At 49.5% G+C, this 22,760-nt stretch overlaps 9 protein-coding genes across 9 annotated transcripts; 6 read left to right on the top strand and 3 right to left on the bottom strand.

Moving 5' to 3' along the window:
- Nucleotides 1–470: 470 nt before the first annotated feature.
- On the top strand, nucleotides 471–1,921 carry VTN77DRAFT_335 (uncharacterized protein; the record flags this gene model as incomplete). Its single annotated transcript, XM_069419288.1, has 4 exons — nucleotides 471–643; nucleotides 700–762; nucleotides 825–1,693; nucleotides 1,767–1,921. The coding sequence occupies 4 exons, from the start codon at nucleotides 471–473 to the stop codon at nucleotides 1,919–1,921; spliced, it is 1,260 nt and encodes a 419-aa protein (XP_069282697.1).
- A 292-nt stretch (nucleotides 1,922–2,213) lies between these two features.
- Nucleotides 2,214–2,568, bottom strand: VTN77DRAFT_336 (uncharacterized protein; the record flags this gene model as incomplete). Its single annotated transcript, XM_069419299.1, has 2 exons — nucleotides 2,214–2,268; nucleotides 2,336–2,568. The coding sequence occupies 2 exons, from the start codon at nucleotides 2,566–2,568 to the stop codon at nucleotides 2,214–2,216; spliced, it is 288 nt and encodes a 95-aa protein (XP_069282698.1).
- Nucleotides 2,569–4,998: 2,430 nt separating this feature from the next.
- VTN77DRAFT_337 (uncharacterized protein) lies at nucleotides 4,999–8,485 on the top strand (the record flags this gene model as incomplete). Its single annotated transcript, XM_069419310.1, has 5 exons — nucleotides 4,999–5,222; nucleotides 5,281–6,433; nucleotides 6,509–6,637; nucleotides 6,706–6,786; nucleotides 6,860–8,485. The coding sequence occupies 5 exons, from the start codon at nucleotides 4,999–5,001 to the stop codon at nucleotides 8,483–8,485; spliced, it is 3,213 nt and encodes a 1,070-aa protein (XP_069282699.1).
- Nucleotides 8,486–9,667: 1,182 nt separating this feature from the next.
- VTN77DRAFT_338 (uncharacterized protein) lies at nucleotides 9,668–10,692 on the bottom strand (the record flags this gene model as incomplete). Its single annotated transcript, XM_069419321.1, has 3 exons — nucleotides 9,668–10,375; nucleotides 10,433–10,592; nucleotides 10,676–10,692. 3 exons carry the CDS (start codon nucleotides 10,690–10,692, stop codon nucleotides 9,668–9,670), a joined length of 885 nt encoding a protein of 294 aa, XP_069282700.1.
- Nucleotides 10,693–11,175: 483 nt separating this feature from the next.
- On the top strand, nucleotides 11,176–12,164 carry VTN77DRAFT_339 (uncharacterized protein; the record flags this gene model as incomplete). The annotated part of the gene is made up of 3 exons (XM_069419332.1): nucleotides 11,176–11,298; nucleotides 11,370–11,993; nucleotides 12,057–12,164. The coding sequence occupies 3 exons, from the start codon at nucleotides 11,176–11,178 to the stop codon at nucleotides 12,162–12,164; spliced, it is 855 nt and encodes a 284-aa protein (XP_069282701.1).
- An 808-nt stretch (nucleotides 12,165–12,972) lies between these two features.
- On the top strand, nucleotides 12,973–14,858 carry VTN77DRAFT_340 (uncharacterized protein; the record flags this gene model as incomplete). Its single annotated transcript, XM_069419344.1, has 5 exons — nucleotides 12,973–13,142; nucleotides 13,210–13,488; nucleotides 13,563–13,738; nucleotides 13,806–14,167; nucleotides 14,226–14,858. The coding sequence occupies 5 exons, from the start codon at nucleotides 12,973–12,975 to the stop codon at nucleotides 14,856–14,858; spliced, it is 1,620 nt and encodes a 539-aa protein (XP_069282702.1).
- Nucleotides 14,859–16,161: 1,303 nt separating this feature from the next.
- VTN77DRAFT_341 (uncharacterized protein) lies at nucleotides 16,162–18,081 on the top strand (the record flags this gene model as incomplete). The annotated part of the gene is made up of 5 exons (XM_069419355.1): nucleotides 16,162–16,314; nucleotides 16,423–16,443; nucleotides 16,514–16,571; nucleotides 16,626–16,685; nucleotides 16,769–18,081. 5 exons carry the CDS (start codon nucleotides 16,162–16,164, stop codon nucleotides 18,079–18,081), a joined length of 1,605 nt encoding a protein of 534 aa, XP_069282703.1.
- A 603-nt stretch (nucleotides 18,082–18,684) lies between these two features.
- VTN77DRAFT_342 (uncharacterized protein) lies at nucleotides 18,685–19,847 on the bottom strand (the record flags this gene model as incomplete). The annotated part of the gene is made up of 4 exons (XM_069419366.1): nucleotides 18,685–18,887; nucleotides 18,996–19,342; nucleotides 19,404–19,519; nucleotides 19,602–19,847. The coding sequence occupies 4 exons, from the start codon at nucleotides 19,845–19,847 to the stop codon at nucleotides 18,685–18,687; spliced, it is 912 nt and encodes a 303-aa protein (XP_069282704.1).
- Nucleotides 19,848–20,515: 668 nt separating this feature from the next.
- On the top strand, nucleotides 20,516–22,389 carry VTN77DRAFT_343 (uncharacterized protein; the record flags this gene model as incomplete). Its single annotated transcript, XM_069419377.1, has 6 exons — nucleotides 20,516–20,706; nucleotides 20,812–20,984; nucleotides 21,059–21,106; nucleotides 21,160–21,344; nucleotides 21,396–21,737; nucleotides 21,796–22,389. The coding sequence occupies 6 exons, from the start codon at nucleotides 20,516–20,518 to the stop codon at nucleotides 22,387–22,389; spliced, it is 1,533 nt and encodes a 510-aa protein (XP_069282705.1).
- Nucleotides 22,390–22,760: the final 371 nt, after the last annotated feature.

A 22,760-nucleotide genomic window follows, 5' to 3' on the forward strand; every position in this document is an offset into this window, starting at 1 on the left:
AGCGTTCCTGAAAACAAAGCTGTACCGCAATCGCCAGCTAGTCGCGGGCGGTGAAAGATTTGCCGCGACCACTTTCGGTTTAGCGCCATCAGCAATAGTATCAGAGGAAACACTCCATGAGTCCTCGTCCTGCTTATATCCAGCGGATTTCTCATCCATTACGGACGATAATGGGAATATTAGAATTTTTAATGCTTATGAAATTGCTTGTTTAGAGGTGGCAAATGTAGATGTACTGTGTTTGCCAAAAACGTCATTCTGCCGTGTGATCACCGTGAAGGAGAGCTGGACTGTTGGAAAATATATTGGTACTTCGAATCATGAATGGGAAGATCTGGATTCGGTGTGCGGATTGTATTCTAATGATTCTACTTCACGCTTGACTGTGTATGCCTTTCTGTCTCTCTCTTTCTCTCTTTGCCTTTGATGCGTGGCGTCAGTGATTTGACTCGACAAGAGTGGTTATGGAAATGAGCAAGGACCAGGATACAAGCTTGAATCCGCTGTGTGTGGCTTTTTGTGAAGCCAACCAATTGTCAGTTGACTCTGGATCTCAAAAAGACCAGTCTTTGCCTCAAAACTCAGAATCAACGTCAGGGAAAAAGCTGCGCATCGATTCGAATTATTTCAAGAGCGCAGAATGGCGAGTTTTCAATATATCCAGTCGCCGGGAAGACCCTGGACTAACAATGACCACAGGACCCCCGATGGAACAACGGTCATTACAGACTCTGCAGATCATCATATCCGAACATTCGTACTGTTGGTGTCCCAGAATCTAAAATACGCGCATGTGAAGAGAGGATATGAGCTGACTATATCAGGCCCCCAGATCTCTTAGATGAACGGGATGCACCGCTGCAGCTAACACCTTATTCCACATTGCCGTCCTCTGAACCGGTATATGCGACCGCTATCTATCCTTACTACAATCTTCAAGATCCATCAACTACGCTGGTGCTGTCATCTGTGCGGGATCACCCCATCAGGCTCTCCTCACTTCTTGCGCCACAGACTCTGGCGACGTACTCGTTAATCCATCCTACAACTGAAGCTTTCATCACACCACATTCTATCTTGTACCCTTCTAGCCTGGGTGGGACTCACTTCCTCACTGGCTCAGATAGTCTCATATGTCTTTTTGATGTTTCGCGACCTGGCAACGACGGCCCAGTCTTGAGGATGCCAACCATCCCTAGTAAGCGCAAACAGATCGTCGGTGGTGGCGTAGGCATGAAGGGCATCGTTTCTGCCATGGCCATGAATCCCGGCGAAGACGGAATATTAGCTGCCGGGACATTCACCCGAAACATTGCTCTCTACGGTTCAAGAGGGAGCGGAGAGCTGATAGGAACATTCAGCATCGCGAAGAGCGCGGCTGATCGCCACATTGGCGGCAAGGGGATTACACAACTTCTATGGAGCCCCTGCGGGAGATATCTCTATGTGGCCGAGAGGAAGAGTCAAGGCATACTGATGTACGATATTCGAGTCACCGGACAGCTACTTGGATGGCTTCAGGGACGTATGGCAGTCTCGAACCAGCGGCTGAAAGCAGATATCATAGCGGTCGGTGAGACTGAATCGCACGAGATATGGGCAGGGGGTACAGATGGTATAGTACGGGTCTGGAAGAATCCGTTTGATACCGTGGGACAAAAGGAACCTGATTGGGAGTGGAAAGTCCATGATGGTAAGTTACCTGCTTTCTACAGCCATCCCCACTGAATCACCTGGTGTTCAGAGAAATAACTGATTTTTTTTAGACGCCGTCACTAGTGCTGTTCTACATCCGGGTGGTGGTGTATTGGCTACCTGTTCCGGTCAGAGACATTTCCTTGACTACGCTGAAGTTGATGATATGGGCAATCTTACAATGAGATCGACAGGCGATAACAGCTTGAGAATATGGTCTTTGTAGAATAAAATATGGCTGTTTTCCAGCTACTCTCGTTCCGATGGATGTGTCTTGATTGTAAGAGTTACTCCTACACACAAAAAGGTAACGATAATTAATACGTATTGCCTCGTTCTTTTGAGTTTGAAATCTCACCGTTTGGACACCCATCCAAGTATTAATATCTGCCTTTGGCTAAGGATCAATATGCTAAGCATGACCCAAGACCCTTTTTTCGAGGGCTTCGTAATGCACTGAACGATGGAGCCAAGTCCAGCCATATATTCGCCTTATTCCTCAATTCAATCCCCGTCCTTCAGCGGCTTGCGTATCCTTTGTCGCTCGCTTGCTTCCCACCTAATTGCACGCCTCTATCATAAAGTCAGCATCAGTGACAGCCCTCCATTCCAGGATCGAGCATGAAGTTCTCTTACTTACCCACTTCCCCCATACCAGAAATCATCTCCCGAAGTTGGCAGAAGCTGGCGCCCCTGAACTCTCAGTATCCAGTGGTTGGAATAAGCAGGGGCCGCGAAATCGGGCAGCAACGGGCGCTGGGAGTATGAAGCGAATATTCGATCATGTGTGCACGCAGGCGAGTAAAATTGGCATTCCGCTGCTCTGCCTGTCACCTTTTCTGTTCGAAATGGTGTTGTAATCACAACGGGCATGGCGGTTGTCTTTTGTCCCAGATAAACCATATTTGCTAGGAGGATGAGAAACTTAAGCTGCATGGTTGCAAGAAATGATTTCTTCGAAGATATCTCGCGTGGACTTGGAAGGGAGGTATCAATCCTGTACGTTGACTGTGTAAGACAATAGTCGAAGCTTCCGCAGAGAGCAGATCAACACGGGATAACTTGCCTGTGCGACTATGATAGGACGGTGAGACCTAACGATAGGGGGGAATCTGCCAGAGTACCCAATCTTTTTCCAAAATGAACGTTCAGCAAGCCCCATGAAGAATGTTAAGTCCCGAAAGGTGATCAGGTCGATAAACGAAGGGGTGTTGTTCTATCATCCACGAACACCTACCCAACTCCTATGTCTGCACCTTCCAAAATCAGCATCTTTTAAACTCGTGAATCGTGGTTGCCTCGGTCGGCAGGTTTCAAACCTTAATCTATCTACCTTGACCATTGCGATTTCCTGAAACAGGTTTGGATTTGAATCTCATCACAAATGAGCATTGTGAAACTTCCTATTGTAACTTGTCTCCTTAAAACACAGCACTTGTCAGAACATCGTTCTAAAAATAAAGAAAGAAAAATAACCTTAAAACAATGTTTCACATTCCTTTAAAATAAGCTCAAATTAGATCCCGTTGGCGTTGATCTCTTTTTCCGTTCGGGGTTTAGAGATCTTCGGGATGACGTGCAGCAACCCCTGTATACCCGAGATAGCGGTTACCAATCACTGTGCCGTTAGAACAACCTCAATTTTTTCTTATACTTCAAGCATAACGGCATGACGGCTCAACTTGGTTCGATCCACCTACTCAAATACTGTTTCGGGCGCCTTGTGATGTTCTTGGAAGCGCATTATTGTCGATGTTCTGTGAAATTTATCGTCGTCACTTCATATCTTTCGCAGGTTCACCCTCAGCAGGGGCTGTCATCGCAAGTTCATTTCCACGTCTAAATTGAAACGAATGGAGGAATTGAGGAATAATGACGCTTTTGGATTCATTTCTTCTGCTTGCTGTCCTTGTCGTCTCTCGATATCTTCGCCCTTCTCTTCTGATTGATGTGTTCATGCCTCTTTCGTCGACCGGCTACTACGGGTGCCATTGCATGTCAAAATCAAATTCTCAGACCCCGAACTTGTGCTTTCAGAACTCACTTTTATGCATGGAATATGCTTTCAGGATTGCGACCGTCAGGTATTAATTTTGGAGAAGATGGTGATTAATACAGAGCTCTCCTTCGCATAGAAGGATCTGAACTCAACAGTCTGCATGATGCTCCCTTCTCTGGCCTCAATCCATACTCGTTGTGATTATACCATGTATATGTCCATCATGAGACTTCCTTTGTGGAGATTTTTCCTTCTTCATGTCGTACTTTCTGCTCTGTTCGATTCTGGTATCGCCTCATTTCCTTTCGGAGGGTCGCGGAACTTCGGAGACAACCTTTGCCCGTCACGCCGATACTGCGATCGATGGCATTCAGTCATGAGGTCGCTTGGAAGCGCAGAGGCCGGCGTGATACTCGTCGCATGTCGACGCTTTCTGCAGATATTGGCAGAATACTCTGCCACAACACGGCGTGGGACGTCCGGAGGGCGGTAACCTCTCACATGGCAATCGACATCAGATACCTACATACAATCCACTAAGCCCAGGCAGAAAGTTTCTGCTCCCAGCCACCGCAATCTATTTCTTTGTTGACCTGTCCAGGTACCCACCTGACTGGGAGCCAAAGTGGGTCCAGCTGTCGAGATTCACTTATGTGCGCAAAGTCATAGATATGGGCATGCTCACAGCACGGCAATATAAATGTGGAAGAATGGGATATATGGGAGGCCTCTATAGGGGTAATTGGTGATAATAGCAGCGGAATCTATTGTGCTATCAATATGGCTTAGGGGGAGCGATTCCGGCACCAAACATTCACTGCTCAGGTCGGGGAGCATTATTGTCACAATAGCCCTCAAGCACCAAAGTGAAAGATTGAGAGACAATACGGAGTCCTCCATCTTCGCATTACTGTTTCTGGAAAGGCTTGCTCGATTGGAATCAGGCATATAAAGCCCACCTCTGCTTCCCAGCCCTCGAATTAATTTTTTCTTCATCACTTTCACACAACTCTCTCTACCCTTCCCTTCTTATGTGAATTCTTCAGAAACTTACGATATCACGATTCAATACTCATTCCTTCTCTATACAACTGTGTCTTCTCTTGCAATCCCTTCCTTTCTACACTTACAAACTGTCACTATCATTTGTATCGTTGAGATCTGTCAAACACGTCCGAGAATTTGAAAAAAACCACTCTTTTTGATCAGATATTCCCAAAAAAACTTCTGCTTCTTGCTCATAATTCACACCTCATTTCTACCCTTGATTTTCTGCTTCTCTCTGTTGGCACTGGCTTGTCAACATGAGTGACAACATCGACGGCAACGTCGATATCGTCGACAAAAATGTCGAGAACAACGTCGTAAATAACGGCGAGGATAATGTCAAGAATGATGTCGAGAACAATGTCAAGAAAAACGTCGAAAACAACGAGAAGAACGAGAACGACGACGACGACTCGTCCTCGGTCAGTGACTTGTCTGGAGACAATGAATCAGAATACTGGGATGACGCTGAATTCTATGAGTAAGTCAAAAGACACAAGAGAAACATTTGTCTATCAGCTCCTAACGTCTTGCTATAGGGAAAACGAAGAACGTAACAACCAGGGAGTCGCGGGCGTTCAGCAGCCTGTGAACAACAACCCTGATGACAACACTGCTGCTCAGAGTGCCCCTGCAACCTCCGGTGCCCAGGTGAACATTCCCGCTGAATTTCTCGTTGGTGATGGAAATCAGATCGCGACGCGTTCTTTCGATAAACTCTTCGAAGGGGATGGCAATTTGAGTTTCAGTGAACAACAGGCCTTCGCCGACCGCGCCAACCACCTTTCCGTGGATGATTTTCGTGTGCAGCCGAATCAGTTCGATGATGTCTTGGGTACTTTGAATTTCGATGGGAATCAGTTTGATCCGCATTACAATCAGCATGAGTTTGATGATGAAATCGCTTCGAACGCTACTGGACACGCTCAAGCTGACAATGCAAATACCCCTTCCTCCAATGGAACTGGCATCCAGTCCGATGTCCCACCCCCACAAACTGAGGAGCCGCTGATCACTGAACCTGACTTCCAGCGTCTCATGGATTTTCTTAGAACCGGCGGTACTATCGATGATATCATTACCAATATCTCTGCTGCGAGTGTCGGTCCTGTGGCCGATCCCCAAGCCAATCCTCTTCCCACACCAAGCGTCGCAAGTCAGCCAAATGTCAACCACAATGTATCCAATATGCCTGCCTCTGTCAACTCAATTGCAGGCCACACAGGTCAGGTTCAGACCGCGGGTGGTGAACACACGGCTGGAGAAGTTTCAGACGAAGAAGATGCGAGCGAAGAAGATTTGGGCGAAGAAGATTCGGGTGAAGAGAATGCGGTCGAACAGAATGCAGTCGAAGAGAACGCAGAGGGAGCGAAGAAAGAAACGCTTCCTCCACCACCTCCTCCACCTATTCCACGGGCTGCGCACCTCCTCGACCCTGTTACGCATGATATGGATATGAATACTCGGTTCTCTTCTTATGAGGAAGCCTGTGCGTACCGTCCGTACGCCTTCAAAACACCGCCGCACGATCCGACCATTCCTACTAGAACGGAGCAGAATCGGGCCATTGTGATGGCGTTGAAGAAGTCTATGATGGAAATGGGCTATGCACAGGATAATAAACTCGCTCAGGAGCGGTACGAGGGGCTTATCGAACCGACGCTTGTCGAGGTTGCATGTTGGAAGATGCTTGTGAGTACAAGTTTTCTCTGTCTTCGTTTGTGATCATTCAAGAGGGAACGATCCGAATGTACTGATCTACGGCAGGATCTCCTCATCAAACGCGCCAAATACGGACCCCTTGTCCCATCAAAAGAGAATATGAAGTTGGACAAAAAGGCTGGTCGCGTGGAGACGTTTCAAGAAAGGCTGGACAATGTGCTTGGTGCCCTTTATGTAAGTTTCCGATTCTCTCTGTCTCCGAATCTGTTCGTCAGCGACATTGTTACTAACAGCTGGAAAAGAGGCGTAAGACCATATGCAAAGGGGTTCTGGACCCTCACCGCAGTGAAAACTTGGTGGACCATCCAGCGCGCGAGGAAAGGGTCAGTCTCCTGCTCGATCGCAATCATGTGCCCTGGTTAGATGAGGACCTTGACTGACTTGACCCTGCTGCAGCGCTCGGAGGCCAATCGCAGGCTCAATCTCAAGAAGGGAAAATACGTTCAGGTTGGAAAGCAAGTCCTCATGGCCAATGGAGTCGATGAAGATGGAAATCCCCGTTACGTTGTTGTTAACGAAGACGGCGAAATCGAACTCGACTCAACTGCGGCAGCCAGCTCGTTGACCACTACGGCAGATGTCGACGGCGGCAACCTCCCTCCGACTGCCACCAGCACCGCGCCCTCGCAGCCGGCAGTCTCCTCGACACTCCCAACCGGAGCTGCGAAGTCTTCATCTTCTTCTCGTCCTGCCGGCCGCAAGCCCAAGACTTCTGCTCGCCAGAAGAAAGCCTCGACCACCCGGGCATCCAAGTCCAAGGCTGCAAGCGCCGACCAAGTTCAAACCGCCAACCAGCCCCATCTCCCCAGCGCCCACGCGTCTCTGGGTCATCATGGCGGACAATCTCTCCTTGGCCAGCAACCCGAATTCACTTCTGCTACACAGCAGCCTTATGGGACTGCAGCATCTCCTGCGCAGAACCAGCGCCGCCGCGTCAACCCTATTCTGGCGTCCAACCCCTTCCTTCCGCGGGCCATCCAGGAGCAGTTGGACCAGCCATACGTTGACTCTCAGACCAACGGTTACGTCCCACTGCCGACTCAGCACCAGAGCCAGAACTACACTATGACCGGAGCGCTCTCGCAGAACATGCAGCGTCAGGCGTGCCCCATTCCTGATGAGGTCACTTATCCTGAGTACAATCCGGCTCCTGCGCAGATGCAGCAGAACTACTCTATGCCTGATGCGGTCGATTATCCTATGTACGATCCATCTCTTGCGCAGCCGATGCAGCAGGGCTACTCTGTGCCTGGTGCGGTCTCCCGTCAGCACATGAATGCGCCTGCTCCCCCGCAGAACCGCCGTATGTCTGGCCAGGCCACTCACCAGCAGGGCAACCAATTCCCTGCGCAGATGAACCTGAATCAGAACCATATGGCTGGCCCGGTCGCCCGTCAGCAGCCCCATCCATCTGTCCAGAACCGCCGTATATCCGGCCAGATCGCTCACTCGCAGTCCAACCAATTCCCTGCGCAGGTGAACCAGAACCAGAAACTTATGGCTGGCGCGATCTATCATCAGCAATCGAATCCGCTTGTGCAGAACCACCGCATCTCCGGCCAGGCAACTCATCCGCAGGGCAACCAATTCCCTGCGCAGGTGAACCTGAATCAGAACCTTATGACTGGTGCTGTCGCTCATCAGCAGATGAACCCATCTGTCCCACAGAATCAAATCCGCCGCATGTCAGGTCAGGCCACTCGCCCAAAATTCAACCCATTCCCTGCCCAGGTGAACCAGATGCAGAACCCTATTGCTGCTGCGGTCGCTCGTCAGCAAATGAACCCATCTGTCCCACAGAATCAAATCCGCCGCATGTCCGGCCAAGCAACTCACCCGCAGGTCAACCAATTCCCTGCGCAGGTGAACCTGAACCAGAATCCTATGGCTGGCCCGGCCCCTCATCCGCAGCCCGCCAGCCGTTCAGGCAATGGGACCCGTCGTAAGCGTTCCCAGGCTGATATTGGCGCCACCGACGACGGTACGATGCTTCCTCCGCCCCCCAAGAGGGCTCACCACTGAGTCTTATCCATCTCGCAACGAATGACGACATCGATGAATATTCTATCAACTAGGGCCTTCAGGGTCTTGATACCATTCTTAGGAACTTTCCACCACGGACTTCGACCATCCAGGTCTTTGTTTGACGACTTCATTCAATTTTACGATGTGACGAAACCGAACGATTTTGATGGTTCATAACCACTCTCTTCCGGAACTGTTCGATGCTGGCATCATTCCATTTTACGATGCGACGAAAGCGAAGGATTCTCATGAGTTCATGATCATTCTCTTCCGGAACTGTCCGACGCCCTCATTCCATTTTACGATGTGACGAAACCGAACGATTCTGATGACTCATGACCACTCCTTCCGGAACTTTTCTTTGGTTTACCGGCTGTCGATGAATAGATCTTCCATAGAAAAAGAGTCAATTCGAGGTACGGTTCTGGGTGGCTTTTTCACGTCAAGGGGCCTGAGATTCCCATTGGATTTCACTTTTTTCTTCAACATTTTTTTATTTCTTTCCCCATTCTTCTTGCATTCTCCTGGTTTGTCTTTACGATTCTGCGAATCTTCTTTTTTCTCTCCCCCCAGCCTGATCTTCTTCGGTTCCCCTGTGTTACTTACTTTTTTTTTTTACTTTTCTAACTTGCCTTAATAATCCTGGAATTTCCACTTCTTTCCCCCGATCTTCTTCATATTCGCTGTGTTATTATTTTCATTTCTTCTCTTCTTGTTTTGGCTGCACGATCATGGAATTGCCATCTTTCCCCATTTTCTTCACCCCTGTGTTGTTAGTTAGACGCACGATTCTGGGTTTATTCTCCTTTCCCCATTTTCCCCATCTTTCGGCATATGCCCTGTGCTATTAGCTGCTCAATTTTCTGGAACAATTTACCCCTGTCTCCCCATTCATATCCCCTGTGTTATTAGTTAGACGCACGATTTTCTTGAACCATTCACCCTGCCCCCCAATTTTTGCAGATACCCCCTGTACCATTAGTTATTCTTCGAGTTTTCCGGATTCCCCATCTTGAATTCTCCCTGTACCCTAGCAAATGTTTCCAATAGATAATGGCATTCCATCCTAAGATTGAACTGCAGCTTCTTTGAGTCGTAGATCGATCTATTTTATCTTGTTGAGGAGCAAGAAGACAATTCAATTCGTAAACAAGGTGTCGTCATCATCATCGTCATCATTTATGGAATTACAATGCCATACTTTTCGTACGGGAAATCTTCCAGGGTATAAAGCAACCGACCCCATCCATCCCCTAATTCACCCGGTTTCCCGGACCCATACCCTTGCGACACTCGCTCCGCCTGCAACGACTGAGCCTCCTTCTCAAAGTCGGACTTTTCCTCCTCTTTATGCTCCCCAGTCAACCCGGCCAGGACCTCCTCTTCCCGTCCCTTGTACTCCTGCAGGAGATCAGGGTGCGGGCACCAGACGACCTGCATTCCCGCCCTGCGACCAGCCTCGACGCCGGGCACGGAGTCCTCAAACACGAGACACTCCTCCGGCCGGATCTCCTCCTCTCCTTTCTTTCGCAGATCCGCGTTGATGGTCTCCAGCGCAATCAGGTAGATATCCGGCAGGGGCTTGCCGCGACCCTTTCCGATCCGCGGATCGTCGCCCAGGACCCGCCTGGACTCCGGGAAGACAGCAAACACGTCCTGCAGATGGTCCGTCTTGAGCTTGAAGTTCTTGCTGTGTGACGACGTCGCGAGCGCGACGTGTACGGGCCGGTCCGTGTTCAGGGTCGACTGCAGGTCATTCAGGAGCTTGACGACGCCGGGGAGAGGCTTCGAAGTCGGGAAGTGTTTCGCTTGCAGGGCGACTTGTTTCTCGGCATATTCGGCGGGTGAGATGGGCAGTTTGGCCCAGTCGTGGAAGATCTTGCTGGCCTAGACGTAACAAATAAGCAATCAGTCATATAGCCTCAGTGGGTGATTGCAACTGACCTCCGGTGCCGGTCGCCCCTGCAATTGCGCCTTGATCGTCCAGGGCAAATTGGGCCGGCCGTACTCTTGCAGAATCTCATTCGTGATCAGCGTGTATTTGTCCTCCGAGTCGATGAGCAGGCCGTCCATGTCGAAGAGACATGCCCGCACGCGGGGCAGTCTGCGGTGCGGGTGAGGGGCATTCAGTCAGTATGAAACAAAAACACTGCGCATGTAGATAATGCGCTCGATAAAAAGACGTACTTTGTGCCAGCCGTCATGATTTAGGATATCCCTTTTTTTTTTTCGTTTATTATCCTAATTATAGTTCGCAATCCGCGATTAAACAAAAGTGAACTGCGATAAGAACGGAGTCACTACTCTCGGAAACTTGCAAGTAGGTTTTCGGATCTTCCCGACGGCGGGACGGTGCATATCTTGGCGACGAATAATACTAACTGCCAAGGTGTGATTGGCTACAACCGAGTATCTGCTGTTGAAATCAGTATCTCAGTCATGATCTTTAACGGCGTGAGCTACTGGTCTATGATTATTCCTCCCAGTGTTATATCTGTGCCCCACTTGTATACTCTGTTCGTAGGTAAATACAGTGTTGGTTCCTGACTTAGTGCGGAGTGGGCAGAAAAGCAGACGGGATTTCTAGCTTGGCGTCATACCCAACTCTAATAATTTCGCCCAACACCACTCACTGCTCAAGTGATAATTTATTGTTGCTCCCCCCATCTCTTGCATCAACGAATAGGATGACGGCGGTTGATTCGCGTTCACCTCCCAAATCAGATGTCCCTCGATCAGGTCAATCTGACGACGAAAGCGAAGATGAAGATGTTTTCCATGACGCCCGTTTTCCCGCCGACGAAGAAGCTGTTAGTTGAATACCACCTCGGCTCTCCCCACACCATGCTCCGGACTTAATACTGATAATTACTGGATGAAGAAACTCCTAGCAGAATCACATGCTTGCAAGGAAGAGGCCAACAAGCTGTTTGCTGCGGCGTCCTACTCCGACGCTATATCGACGTATGACCGTGCCCTTGCCGCCTGTCCAAACTACCTCGACTACGAGATCGCTGTATTGCGAAGCAATATTGCTGCCTGTTACCTGAAACTCGAGGACTGGAAGTCTGCTGTGGATGCCGCAACGGCTAGCATAAAGAACCTCGACCGATGCCTCCCCTCGTCGACATCAACTACTCCGGATGCGCCAAAGGGACAAACGCAAGACAAGCCGCGAGATGGCAAAGATAAAGATGCTGTAGTGGAGTTATCGGGCGAGGACGAGGAGGCAGAGCTTGAACGCCTCAAACAGGACGATCAGCGACGGAACGACATCAAACGGATCCGCGCGAAAGCACTGATGAGACGGGCCAGAGCGAGGACGGAGCTAGGAGGGTGGGCAAATCTGCAGGGTGCGGAGGAGGATTACAAGGAGCTCGCCGGCATGGATAACCTGCCGCCGCAGGACAAGAAGATTGTGCAGAAAGCGCTACGGGAATTGCCCTCCCGGATTCAGAGTGCTCGAGAGAAGGAGATGGCGGAGATGATGGGCAAGTTGAAAGAGGTAAATTAATTACTCGCATGGTCTCTTGGCGGTTGACTTTTATATACTGATGGTTTCGTCTAGCTTGGTAACGGCATTCTTAAGCCGTTTGGTTTGTCGACCGATAACTTCAAATTCGTCAAAGATGAGAAGACGGGCGGTTATAGTATGCAATTCCAGTCTGGGAAATAGAACTTTTTTTTTTCAACTGTTTGGCGGTTGACTCGACATACTCGCTCCCCTCAAGACGTGTTTTCTACCCTCGAAACACGCAGATCTCTACCTTGCATGTTACCACAATGTCGGAACCCTCCAAGGTTGGGGCTTTGTCGCTGTGACGACGGGTAGAGGGGAGGACAATAGGGCCTATATATTGGTCAGTTGGAACAGCCAATCTGCGGATTGGGGTCGTATCACCAGAGAGACATGCTTTTATGAGCGGAAATATTAAATTGGCAAGAAGCATCCAAGAGTCCATAATAATGTTCGTTGCGACTGGGGGGCATCGTCATCATGTGGGGAACGTTTGCGGGGAACAGCGGGGGAATTCCGAGTGCTAGACAGCGAGAGCTGCCATATCACCAGCAAACGCACGCATCAACTGGAGCCAGGCGACTATATCACATCAGAAATTCAAGAGCAAACAAAAAACATCTACTTTAGATTTCATAATGTAGACCTCCAAAATGCAAAGCCGAGAAAAAATTGTACATACAATGGTGATTCCCGTATGCGGATAAACCCCTCCACGGGATCTATGGGCGTTCGGTTTAGAACCCACTTCGGAGAGGAGGAAGATGAAATGAGATCTTCAATCGGCCCTGCCTCCGTGGCACGGTTCGAGCAGTATAGCCAGACCTGGTGGGGTATGCTCTTTGACCTCCACCATAAAGCTCTTTTAAGGAACAGGACCGCCACAGAAACTGGGAATGGATAGTATGTGCATTGCACGCAAGCTCTGCAGACCTCCTCGAAAACTCTAAGATTTCAAAGCAGAAGAATGACTGCAGTCCTTAAAACAACCTCTCTCGGCGAGATCCGAGGCAACGCCGAAAATGGAGTGGTACAATACCTGGGGATCAAATACGCCACGCTGCGGAACAGGCTAGCAGACGCGGAGCTCGTAGAATGGCGGGATGATGGAGACGTCCTCGATGCTACGAAAGACGGGTGAGTATGGAAGCCTACTCCTATTACAGTCGAGAGAGATTGCATTGTCTAAACTGAATGAATCCAGACCAGCTGCGCCATCGATCACATTCGGATGCGACCTCGAGCAGGGCGCGATCCAGCATACCCTCCCCAAGAAGGACATCCCTCAGTCGGATCTCGACTGTCTGAACCTGAACATTGCCGTTCCTGAGGGCACGACGTCGACATCGAAACTCCCCGTCTTCCTCTTCATCCACGGCGGTGGGTTCGTTCTGGGCGCGAATTCATGGCCTCAGTTTGACTACGCGCGGCTGGTCAGGCTGTCGCAGGAGAAGGGATATCCCATTGTCGCGGTGTCGATCAAGTGAGAATAAACCGTCTCCCGTTTCCAAACTCAACTGTTTTTTTTTATTATTCTGACTGTTTGATCTATCATAGCTATCGTTTGGGCGTCTTTGGATTCCTCACATCAGAGGAGCTGCGCAAGGCTGGCTACAAAGCCAACAATGGATTCAGAGACCAGCTAATCGCCATACAATGGGTCCAGAAGCATATCCAGGACTTTGGTGGGGATCCTGAGAATATAACGCTTGCGGGAATGAGCGCTGGGGGAGGTGAGTCTGTCGACTACATGCATTGTCTATCAGTCAACTCAGGCACTGACATCCTTGCTCTCTCCAGCCTCCGTAGTCCAGCACATTCACTCCGAGCAGCCTCTTTTCAAACGCGCGATTGCCATGAGCGGCACAAACCTCCTGATGATTCCATTGCCCCTGAGTGTCCACGAGCAAGGTTACCAAGATGCCATGAAAGCGTGGGGTCTGGCGGACGCAACACCCGAAGAACGCATCAACGCTCTTCTCGAGACACCAGCACATGATCTGATCACGAAGCTCCCTCCTACCGTACCCATCGGGTTCGCGGTAGATGGCGACCTGATTCCGTCGATGCCCACGTTTGCAGAAATTGGAGATAAAGGAAAAAGTTACCCGAAAGGCAAGACTTGGTGTAAGGAGCTGCTTATTGGCGATGCTCAGATTGATGTAGGTATTCCGCATGTGACGTGCTCTCTTTTCCCAGATCTGACATGCTATTCTCTAGATGAGTGTTTTCGCATACCTCAACCCGCAGTTGAAGAACAATGCCGCAAGACGATTTACCGAGGCCCTCAACAAAGCCCTTCCCGATCACCCAGCGGAGGCGCGCGAGCTTCTTCAGAAATACGGAATCAGCGAAAGCTCTTCCGATCACGAGGCATTTACAGGCGCTCTCAACTTCCTCAACGACATCGCCTTTTTCGCCCCTGTCCTGACATACGCGAAGGGCTGGACTGGAAATGCCTACGTCTACTACTTCAACGAAGAGAACCCCTGGGACGGACCCTGGAAAGGCCGGTCGAGTCACATCCTAGACCTGGCGTACCTCTTCCAGAACTACAACGAGTACCTGACTCCGGACCAGCAAGCGGTTGCCACGGCCATGGCGGAAGATTTTTTCAAGTTCTGCCATGGTGTGGCTCCGTGGTCTCCTGTGCAGGTGCAAGAAGGCGGGGATATCGAATCGGGCTTTACGGCCCGTGTCTACGGTCCCAGCAGAGAGAAGCGAGTGATAAGCGTGGTTTCCCAGCCCTACGGGGGCGAGACGCAGAGGAGACGCATTCTCTTTGATTATGCGGACAAGGTGCCGCTAGATAGCCTTGCGAAGGTGTTTGCGTTTTTTAAGTCTAGTGCATAGTTAGCCAGCTGCTGGCTGCCTTGTTGGGGCACCGTTTATTAATGAAAGTCTTGCCATCATTCTGATTATGTATGTATGTACGTCAGGACTTGAATTTATTTTATCTTGTGTTTCTGAATTTTTTTTTCACTGATAAATGCTACCTAGTAAGCACAGCCTCGTATCCACAATAGGCAGTATATCACCTACTAGTATGAAAAGAAATGGCAGACGTAAGGACTTGTTATACATTTTTTTTCTCAAGGCAGCTACACAATTGCCTACCAACATGCCTTGCCTATCCTTTTACCTATCTAAGCTTGGTATGTACAGTACTAGGAAGAATATGGCAAGAAATAGAGATGGGGAATCCACCTGGAAAAGAGATTACTAGAAGGCTATATTCTAGTCGGCAAGCTGGGTGACCAAAGTCGCTGACGTAGACTAGATATTTTTTTCTCTTCAAACCAGCTGAGCAATGGAGACGCCTAGAGCTTGTAATACAAATTGAATATGAATTTTGAAACTAGCAGAGATTGCACTGTGTGTTACCTAATAAGGCAACTACAACCCTAGGGTCCAGGCATCCGACGGATTCCAATTCACACGTCACTTCCCGCTTCTCCCTGTCCTCTTCCAAAGTAAACAAGAAAACCGTCGGTGGATCCCTGCTTCATCGTTATCGATGCCATCAAACAGCGGAAAAGAAGCAAGACTTCTCCGCTTACTTCCTCTCTATCGGCGATAAGATAAGCAAAATCATTATGTCGTCTCTTGCAATGTTGCCTGGAATAGAAAACAATATGGAGGATTTTTTTTCTCCCCGAACTCAATTTCGTCCCAAGGATCCAATGCCACTGGCTCTCCCAAACAGTATAGTAAAACTCTAGATTAACTAATAATGAATCACTGACAGCTAGGCACCTTCCCCCCGGTCGAGAACATGGTGTGCTCACTTGCCACTACTTTTCTCTTCTTGTCGGATCGTGAATCCGCTGTTTCCTTCCCTTCTCGCGGTTGGTCTTGCCCCTAGTGAATGACGATCATACCTATATATACCAGATTCTGATATGATCAGTGGATCAATTTTTATTCACTCGCAAACATCGCTTCGTTGGAAGATATCTAAGGAATTTCCTTCCCTTTCTTACCTCCGGAGATTTCGAAACCTGCATAGCATACATTATATATAACTTCATTATATACTTGTCCTCCTCTCTTTCTATATCACCCAGACTTCCAGTTTTTCTTCTGGAGGCTGGAATATTCGACTTCTCAATCACAGTCCCCTCCCTAATCCCATTCTTCAAGACGAAGAGGAGCCATGGCGCGAATGTGGCATATGTCGTCTTCCAGCTCCGAGAGTGAAACTCGGAAGCAGCGACAAGCTGTCCTGCCTCGTCCCGCTCCGAGAGGTCTCAAGTGGCGCTCTTCAAAACCGTTTATCGTGGCCGTGATTTCTTTCGCGATTTTCACGGTATGTCCTTTTTCCTCGTTGTCTGTCCGAGAGCATGCAATGACCAATCCATCCCGCGGCGGAATCGGATTGTACTGATCAGCTGCTAACATTGATCCCCATTAACAGGACATTTTTCTTTATGGAGTGGTAAGTCGAAGCACTCTGCCCAGGTTCTGTTACGAGTCCTGGAAGCCATGGGTTGACACCATGTTGACAGATTGTACCTGTCGCTCCGACGGCCTTGGAAGAGCGAGTAGGATTGCCAGCAAAAGACCGTTAGTATCAATTTATACTTCTTTTCTGTCAATTTTGCTAATCGGTTATCCTAGGTCAACGATGGACTTCTCTTTTGCTTTCTCTTTACGGAGCTTGTCTTCTGGTTGCATCGCGTGAGTAGACAATGCTCTTGTTACTTGTGAGAAGGTAGCTGCTTTGTACCCGAAGTACGTGCTAATTCCCAAATGGCTGCTAGCGATCTTCGGATTCCTCGCAGACAAGATGGCGTCCCGAAAATGGCCACTGATATTTGGCCTCATCGCTTTGGCAGCTGCCACCGCTCTCCTCTGCGTTGGTACAAACCTGGCCCTCTGGATCACCGGCCGGGCTTTTCAAGGCATATCGGCAGCAGTGGTCTGGACAGTGGGAATGGCTCTGCTCGTTGATAGCTTCGGAGACCACGAGGTCGGATCGGCAATGGGATTCGTCGGGATGTCCTTCAGCGCAGGGATTATGTTAGGCCCTCTACTGGGAGGGATCATCTATCAAAGCGCCGGATACTACGCGGTATTCGCCGTCACATTCGCTATGATAGGAGTGGATATTATTCTTCGCCTCATCATGATCGAACCGAAAGACGCACGCAAATGGCTGGAGGAGCCTGCCTCCGAGGCTATGACTCGTGATGTCTCTCTCGATCATGCTCGCGACGACCAAGTGATATCAGTCTTAGCGAGAGAAAAAGCGAAAGAAAGTGAGATCGGGATGTGTGCTGCGAGTGGGAGCTCTAGCTCTAGCTCCAGCTCGAGCTCCTCACAATCAGAAAATATGCAGCTCGAAAACACTTCTTGCATCTCTCCTCCCCCCTCCCAGTCCTCCTCTTCCAAGCGTCGCCTACCGTCGTCATTTATCCTCCTTAAGTCTCCACGGATGTTGCTCGCCCTTTACTCGTACTTTGTCATGTCGATCCTTATGGACTCGTTCGACAGTGTCCTGCCGATCTTCGTGAAAGATACGTTTGGCTGGGGGCAGACGGGCCAAGGGCTTGTTTTTGTCGCCCTCTTTCTGCCACATTTCCTGGAGCCTGTTTGGGGGAGATTTGGCGACCGCCATGGGCATTCCTGGAGGCTCTTTGCAGCTGGGTCCTTTTTTCTGAATGTTCCCCTTTTCGTACTTCTTCGCCTGGTCTCGTCCAATACGGTGGGTCTCAAAGTCCTGCTCTGTGTGCTATTGTTCCTCATCGGCCTCTCTTTCTCCATGGCTACGCCAGCCGTCATGACGGAGGTTTCTCTTGTCATGAATGACATCAAGGCGAAGTCCCCGGGTGCCTTTGGAGAGAACGGCGCAGTAGCTCAGGCTTATGGCTTGATGAACTGTGCATTTGCCACAGGAGAACTGATTGGACCTGTCTGGGCGGGGTTTGTACGTGAAGAGTACGGATGGGGGACGATGTCGTGGACCTTGGGATTGCTAAGTGGGGTGACGGCCATCCCGATCTCCTTAGGTTTGGGAGGATGGATTGGAAATCTAAGGAAGGCAAAGAGACAAGGGCCGGACACTGGGGCCTAGTTTTGTGTTTGATATGGCATCAAAAAGCTCTGTATCAAAGTTTGTCTTTTTTGTTTTTCAGTTTGTTCTCTCATGCATTAGCGGGGCGTTCAGGGAAGACATGACCAAAAGGGCATTTGCATCTGTTTGAACAAATACGAAGCATGCTAGCGATGACTACATAATGAACTGATAATGATGTTTGCCAGCTACTTGATCTCCTCTTCTGTAGAACTCTCTGTACTATCGACGATGGTAAGTGGAGACCTCACCTGAACCAGGGTGTTCGAATCCCTGTTTTAATATTTCCTTTTTTTTTTTTTTAAAAAAAAAGTCTAGTTAAATCCCTGCCAGTCAAAAGAATATCTGAGGTTTTCGTAGCACCAGCGGGTTCTGAGAGAGGGGGTGGACACCTGGTGTGAGCTTTTCCTATTTCGCCATAACACGGGCTCGTGATTATTTCCTTTTTGGGAAAATATGAAGTCGAAGCTCCCGAGTCACTATGCTGCTTTCCTTCCTCCGTACTTTACAGGATGACGAGGGTATTTCCTCTCTTTTTGTTTTATAGTTATAAGAGAAATCACGATTTTCTTCATCAATTTGTCGGGTTGCTGCAATTTTCTGTCAATATTTCTTCTCGCGCAAATTGCTCCATATCGCTATCCAGCTGACATCATGCGCAAAGGCGACATGTGCTCCAAACTTTTGCTCCATGTACTTGATGCGTACGATGGTGTCCCTCGCCGGGAATATCTGCTTGGAGAGATGCTTCGCTGCCGTCGGGATTTGTCCAGCATGCGACGTCGTAGATGCCATCGAAGAGCTCCCTGTCACACGATACTGCTCGTTAGTTAAGTTGATAAACCACGGACTTTGAGATGTGAATGAAGAAAATACTTGAGGGGTATGTGAAGAAGATCATTCGATGACAATACCTCGAATGACAGCAATCACTGCCAAGGACAACAACCCATTCGTTCCAATCGACCCTTGCAGCCGCGCACAGATTGCCAGGCATATGGCCCGGAGCCTGGATGACCCAGAAACTGCGGTCCCCGAAAAAGTCCATGGCCTCTCGAACGGCCCGAATCTCACCCATGGACCGCCAAGTTCCTGCCAGTTCTCAGTAGCGTGCTCCGAATCGAAGAATCGTCCGTCCCATTGCGAGTCTTTTGGGATCAGATGCCCTGGTGAGCAGGTTTCAGCTGTCCCTGGTCCAAAATATGCCGTTACTTGGGGGAAATAGTATTTGATGGGTCGGCAGTGGTCCCAGTGGGCGTGACTGTCGCGTAAGTTCAGTCAGGGAATCTCGTGACAGTTTATTGTTGACTTCTCACTCTTACCTAAAGATCACGCTTGCTACATCGTCAGGAGCGATGCTATGTCTACGAAGTTGGTCGAGAATCGAGACTCTTGGCCCTACTAACTTTTGCACCCAGGGAGTATAATGGTCTCGATTCTATGTCTCCTCGACGCGTCTCGTTAGTCTCAGCTCTGCCAATACTTCAATCTACTGCATAAGTCGTTACAGCCACACACACACTGCTCATTCCATAAACCCACAGAACCCCATGGCGTGTACCATCTTCGGCATTTGTATGCGTCACCAAGAACGCCCAGTTGAATAACCGGAAGGATCTCTCTTCGACATTGGCATACATCCTCGACTCACTCCCCGTGAAACTTCCACCGTCTAGCAGACAGAGTCGAACGCAGGCATTGCCTTCTGGGAGCGGCACGACGGTGCTCTCGTCGATCTTGCCGGTTGCGAGGTTTCGATCAGGCATGTCGACACCTGCTCATGTTGTACTGTGGTGCAGCAGATGCTAAATGGGGTATGCACTTTTATTAACTGCATCTCTCAGCGCAATTGACTCTTACCACGACTTTTGAATCTACACTTTTGGAGGTCTCCAGCAGTATACTATTTACTGATGTTACCCCGCATTCTGTTTCAGGTCCTGGTCGAGTTATTGCCAGCCAGGATTCGTACGTCGAGTATTGCCTTTTCGATTCTCAACTTCAGAGTAGAATCTCTAATTAGAAAAAGGCTACTGACATGTGGTGTGACTTGATTTCCCGTTCGCAGAAGCCGATGGCCACCATCTCTCTCCAGCAATCCCCCACATGCCCCACATCCTCCAACAGCAATCGGATAAAAGATGCCAGCACGATGCGGAGCAACGCCAATCAAGCATCTCGCAAGTCGTTGGTGTCACGATTCCCTAAAAGGATGGTCGAGCAGTGGTGGCATAGTTTTGGGACTATTTTCTCGCAAGAAGTTCAATCAACGGGAGGGAAGATGTTAGACAATCTCCCTAAGAGTCCACGCTGGACCCACCACCATAATACAGATTAGATATTCTTGAAATCCCCTGCAAGAATTCGTCCTCTATTATCTATTGCCCCTCATTGTGATTTCCTTTCCATACGCATAGCATAGCGTACTTCGGAGATGGCGACAACGTCCCTTCACCACGCCCAACTCGGGGCAACGTTCAATGGCGTCGTGGTCGAGTCTCACAGCGTTCGACTCAACCAGTTCAAAGGGATCAAATATGGAAATGTGCCAGGCAGGTTTGAGATTGCGCAGCCTGTCGCAGTAGAGCATTTCAGCGGGAAGACCATTGACGCGACGAAGTTTGGGTATGTGAGAAATATTCCTGACACTCCCCAAAGAAAAACAAGAGTACAAACAACGACCATACATTACATAGATTAAATTAGTTATTGATGTGATTGATTTCACAGACCTCGCTGTCCCCAAAGTCGCGTCGATGTGCGCCACTTGCTGCGCATTCCGGAAGATTTTGAAATCAAAGACGAGCCAGAAGACGAATTCGAATGCCTGAATCTGGATATCACACTACCGGAGAATGCACCAGCATCGGAGAAGCCGCTCCCAGTTCTGATTTGGATCTATGGTGCGATTTCCTGGGGTCGTAGGAATACATGCGTCTTGAAAACAGGGCAGTGCTAATTGAAATGAATTGATCAGGAGGCTCGCAAGTCGTGACTTTTTGCTCTGCAGCATCCAAGATCTGCGGTGCGTAGCTTTATTCCCTCTTTATAGAGGCTCATACTAACTGGTTGTTGCAGACACTTCTCGAATTGTAGCAGACTCGGTCAAAGCTGGAAAGCCAATCATTGTTGTTTCCATAAACTACCGTCTCAACATCTTTGCATTCGGTGACGGCAAGGGCGGAAGGAATCTTGCTCTCAAGGACCAGAGGCTGGCGATTGACTGGGTTCGAAAGTACATTGGAGGGTTTGGTGGTGATCCAGTAGGTCGTCGAGTGCTGTACAGCTCGAATCTAAGACTAATGGCGTGTCAGGATAACATCACGCTAGCTGGAGAAAGTGCCGGAGCGGCGTACATTCATGCGCACATGATCACTGGCCCGCGGGTGAAACGAGCCATTCTCGCATCTGGTTCACTCCATCTGTCATCTCCAATGCCACTCGAGTTAGGAAATGGCTTGATCAAGAGTCTGGAGGATAAGGTCGGAGAATTAGAGCAAAAGTCGCTCCGGGAGTGCTCTGTTGGAGCCTTGATACGGGCCCTCGACGAACTCGGCATGAACAGGATGTGGCTACAAGAAGAAGAGGAGCTCCGTGACTGGGACAAGAAGCCGGAGCAGGTAGATGAACTGATGATCGGGGATACGGAATACGAAGTGCGTTCCCACCTTCTTTCGTGTACTTGTACTCACGCTGCTTGCTGACTCGAAACAGTCCGTGATCTGGCGAAACGGAATCGAGACCTTCGACGCGCCATCCATAATCTCCATATTCGAAAGCAAGGACCCCGACTGGGGCACCAAGCTGCGGAAACAGTACCAGATCGTGGCCGACCGTCCGACAGCCAGCAAACTAGGCGCGCTGGATTTCGCCAACGACGTGCGCTTCGCGCTTCCAACGGAGATCATCGCCGAGAGGGTGACCGCGACCGGCAACAAGCGCGTCTATCGATACCTGGTCGACGAGCCCAATCCGTGGCAGAGCTCCGCTCGAGCGCACCACGCCGTCGACCTGATCTTCGTCTTTGGCGGGCTGGACCTGTCGCACAACCCGGGCGCGGAGGCCGTGGGGCAGGAGATGCGAAACAGGTGGATCCGGTTCATCAACGGGGAGGAGCCGTGGTCGTCGTTCTCAGAGGGGAAGAGATTCGCGTTTGGACCGTTTGGGGAGAGTAAGGAGATTGATGAGAAGCAGTTTGCGGCCCGTAGAAGGGTGGCCCATATGAAGGTGTTGAGGGAGGCCGGTCCAGCGGTGTATTTGCCGATTGTGCTTGCGTTGACGGCGGGGAGGGTTAGCTTGCTTAATTAATTAGCCTTCATTCACAGGATGAAATATCTACTAGGTATCTATACGTATACATACAAACTCTGGATATGGACATTAGTAAACGTCAAATTGACGACCTAGAGCTCCACTCAACCTGTAAATCAGACGTACTTGCACATGTGGGGTAATTTACAGAGAACGCCCGTCTGAATTAGTTATCTAGTTACCCCATCTACAACAATACTCGAATAGGAAATAAACTGTCTACCTTTCTCCAACAACTGGGGGAAAATCCATAATCATTAATTAGGATGCAATGGCAGGGACCGTTTCTCGTCTCACTATGTCGAGTCTGTTTTCTTCTACAGTATCTTCTTTTTCTCGTCCTTTATTCTCTGTCCAGTCCCTTGGGG

This window comes from Rasamsonia byssochlamydoides, assembly GCF_041956645.1.
Source record: "Rasamsonia byssochlamydoides strain NRRL 3658 unplaced genomic scaffold VTN77scaffold_1, whole genome shotgun sequence".
Lineage (NCBI taxonomy): Eukaryota > Fungi > Ascomycota > Eurotiomycetes > Eurotiales > Trichocomaceae > Rasamsonia > Rasamsonia byssochlamydoides.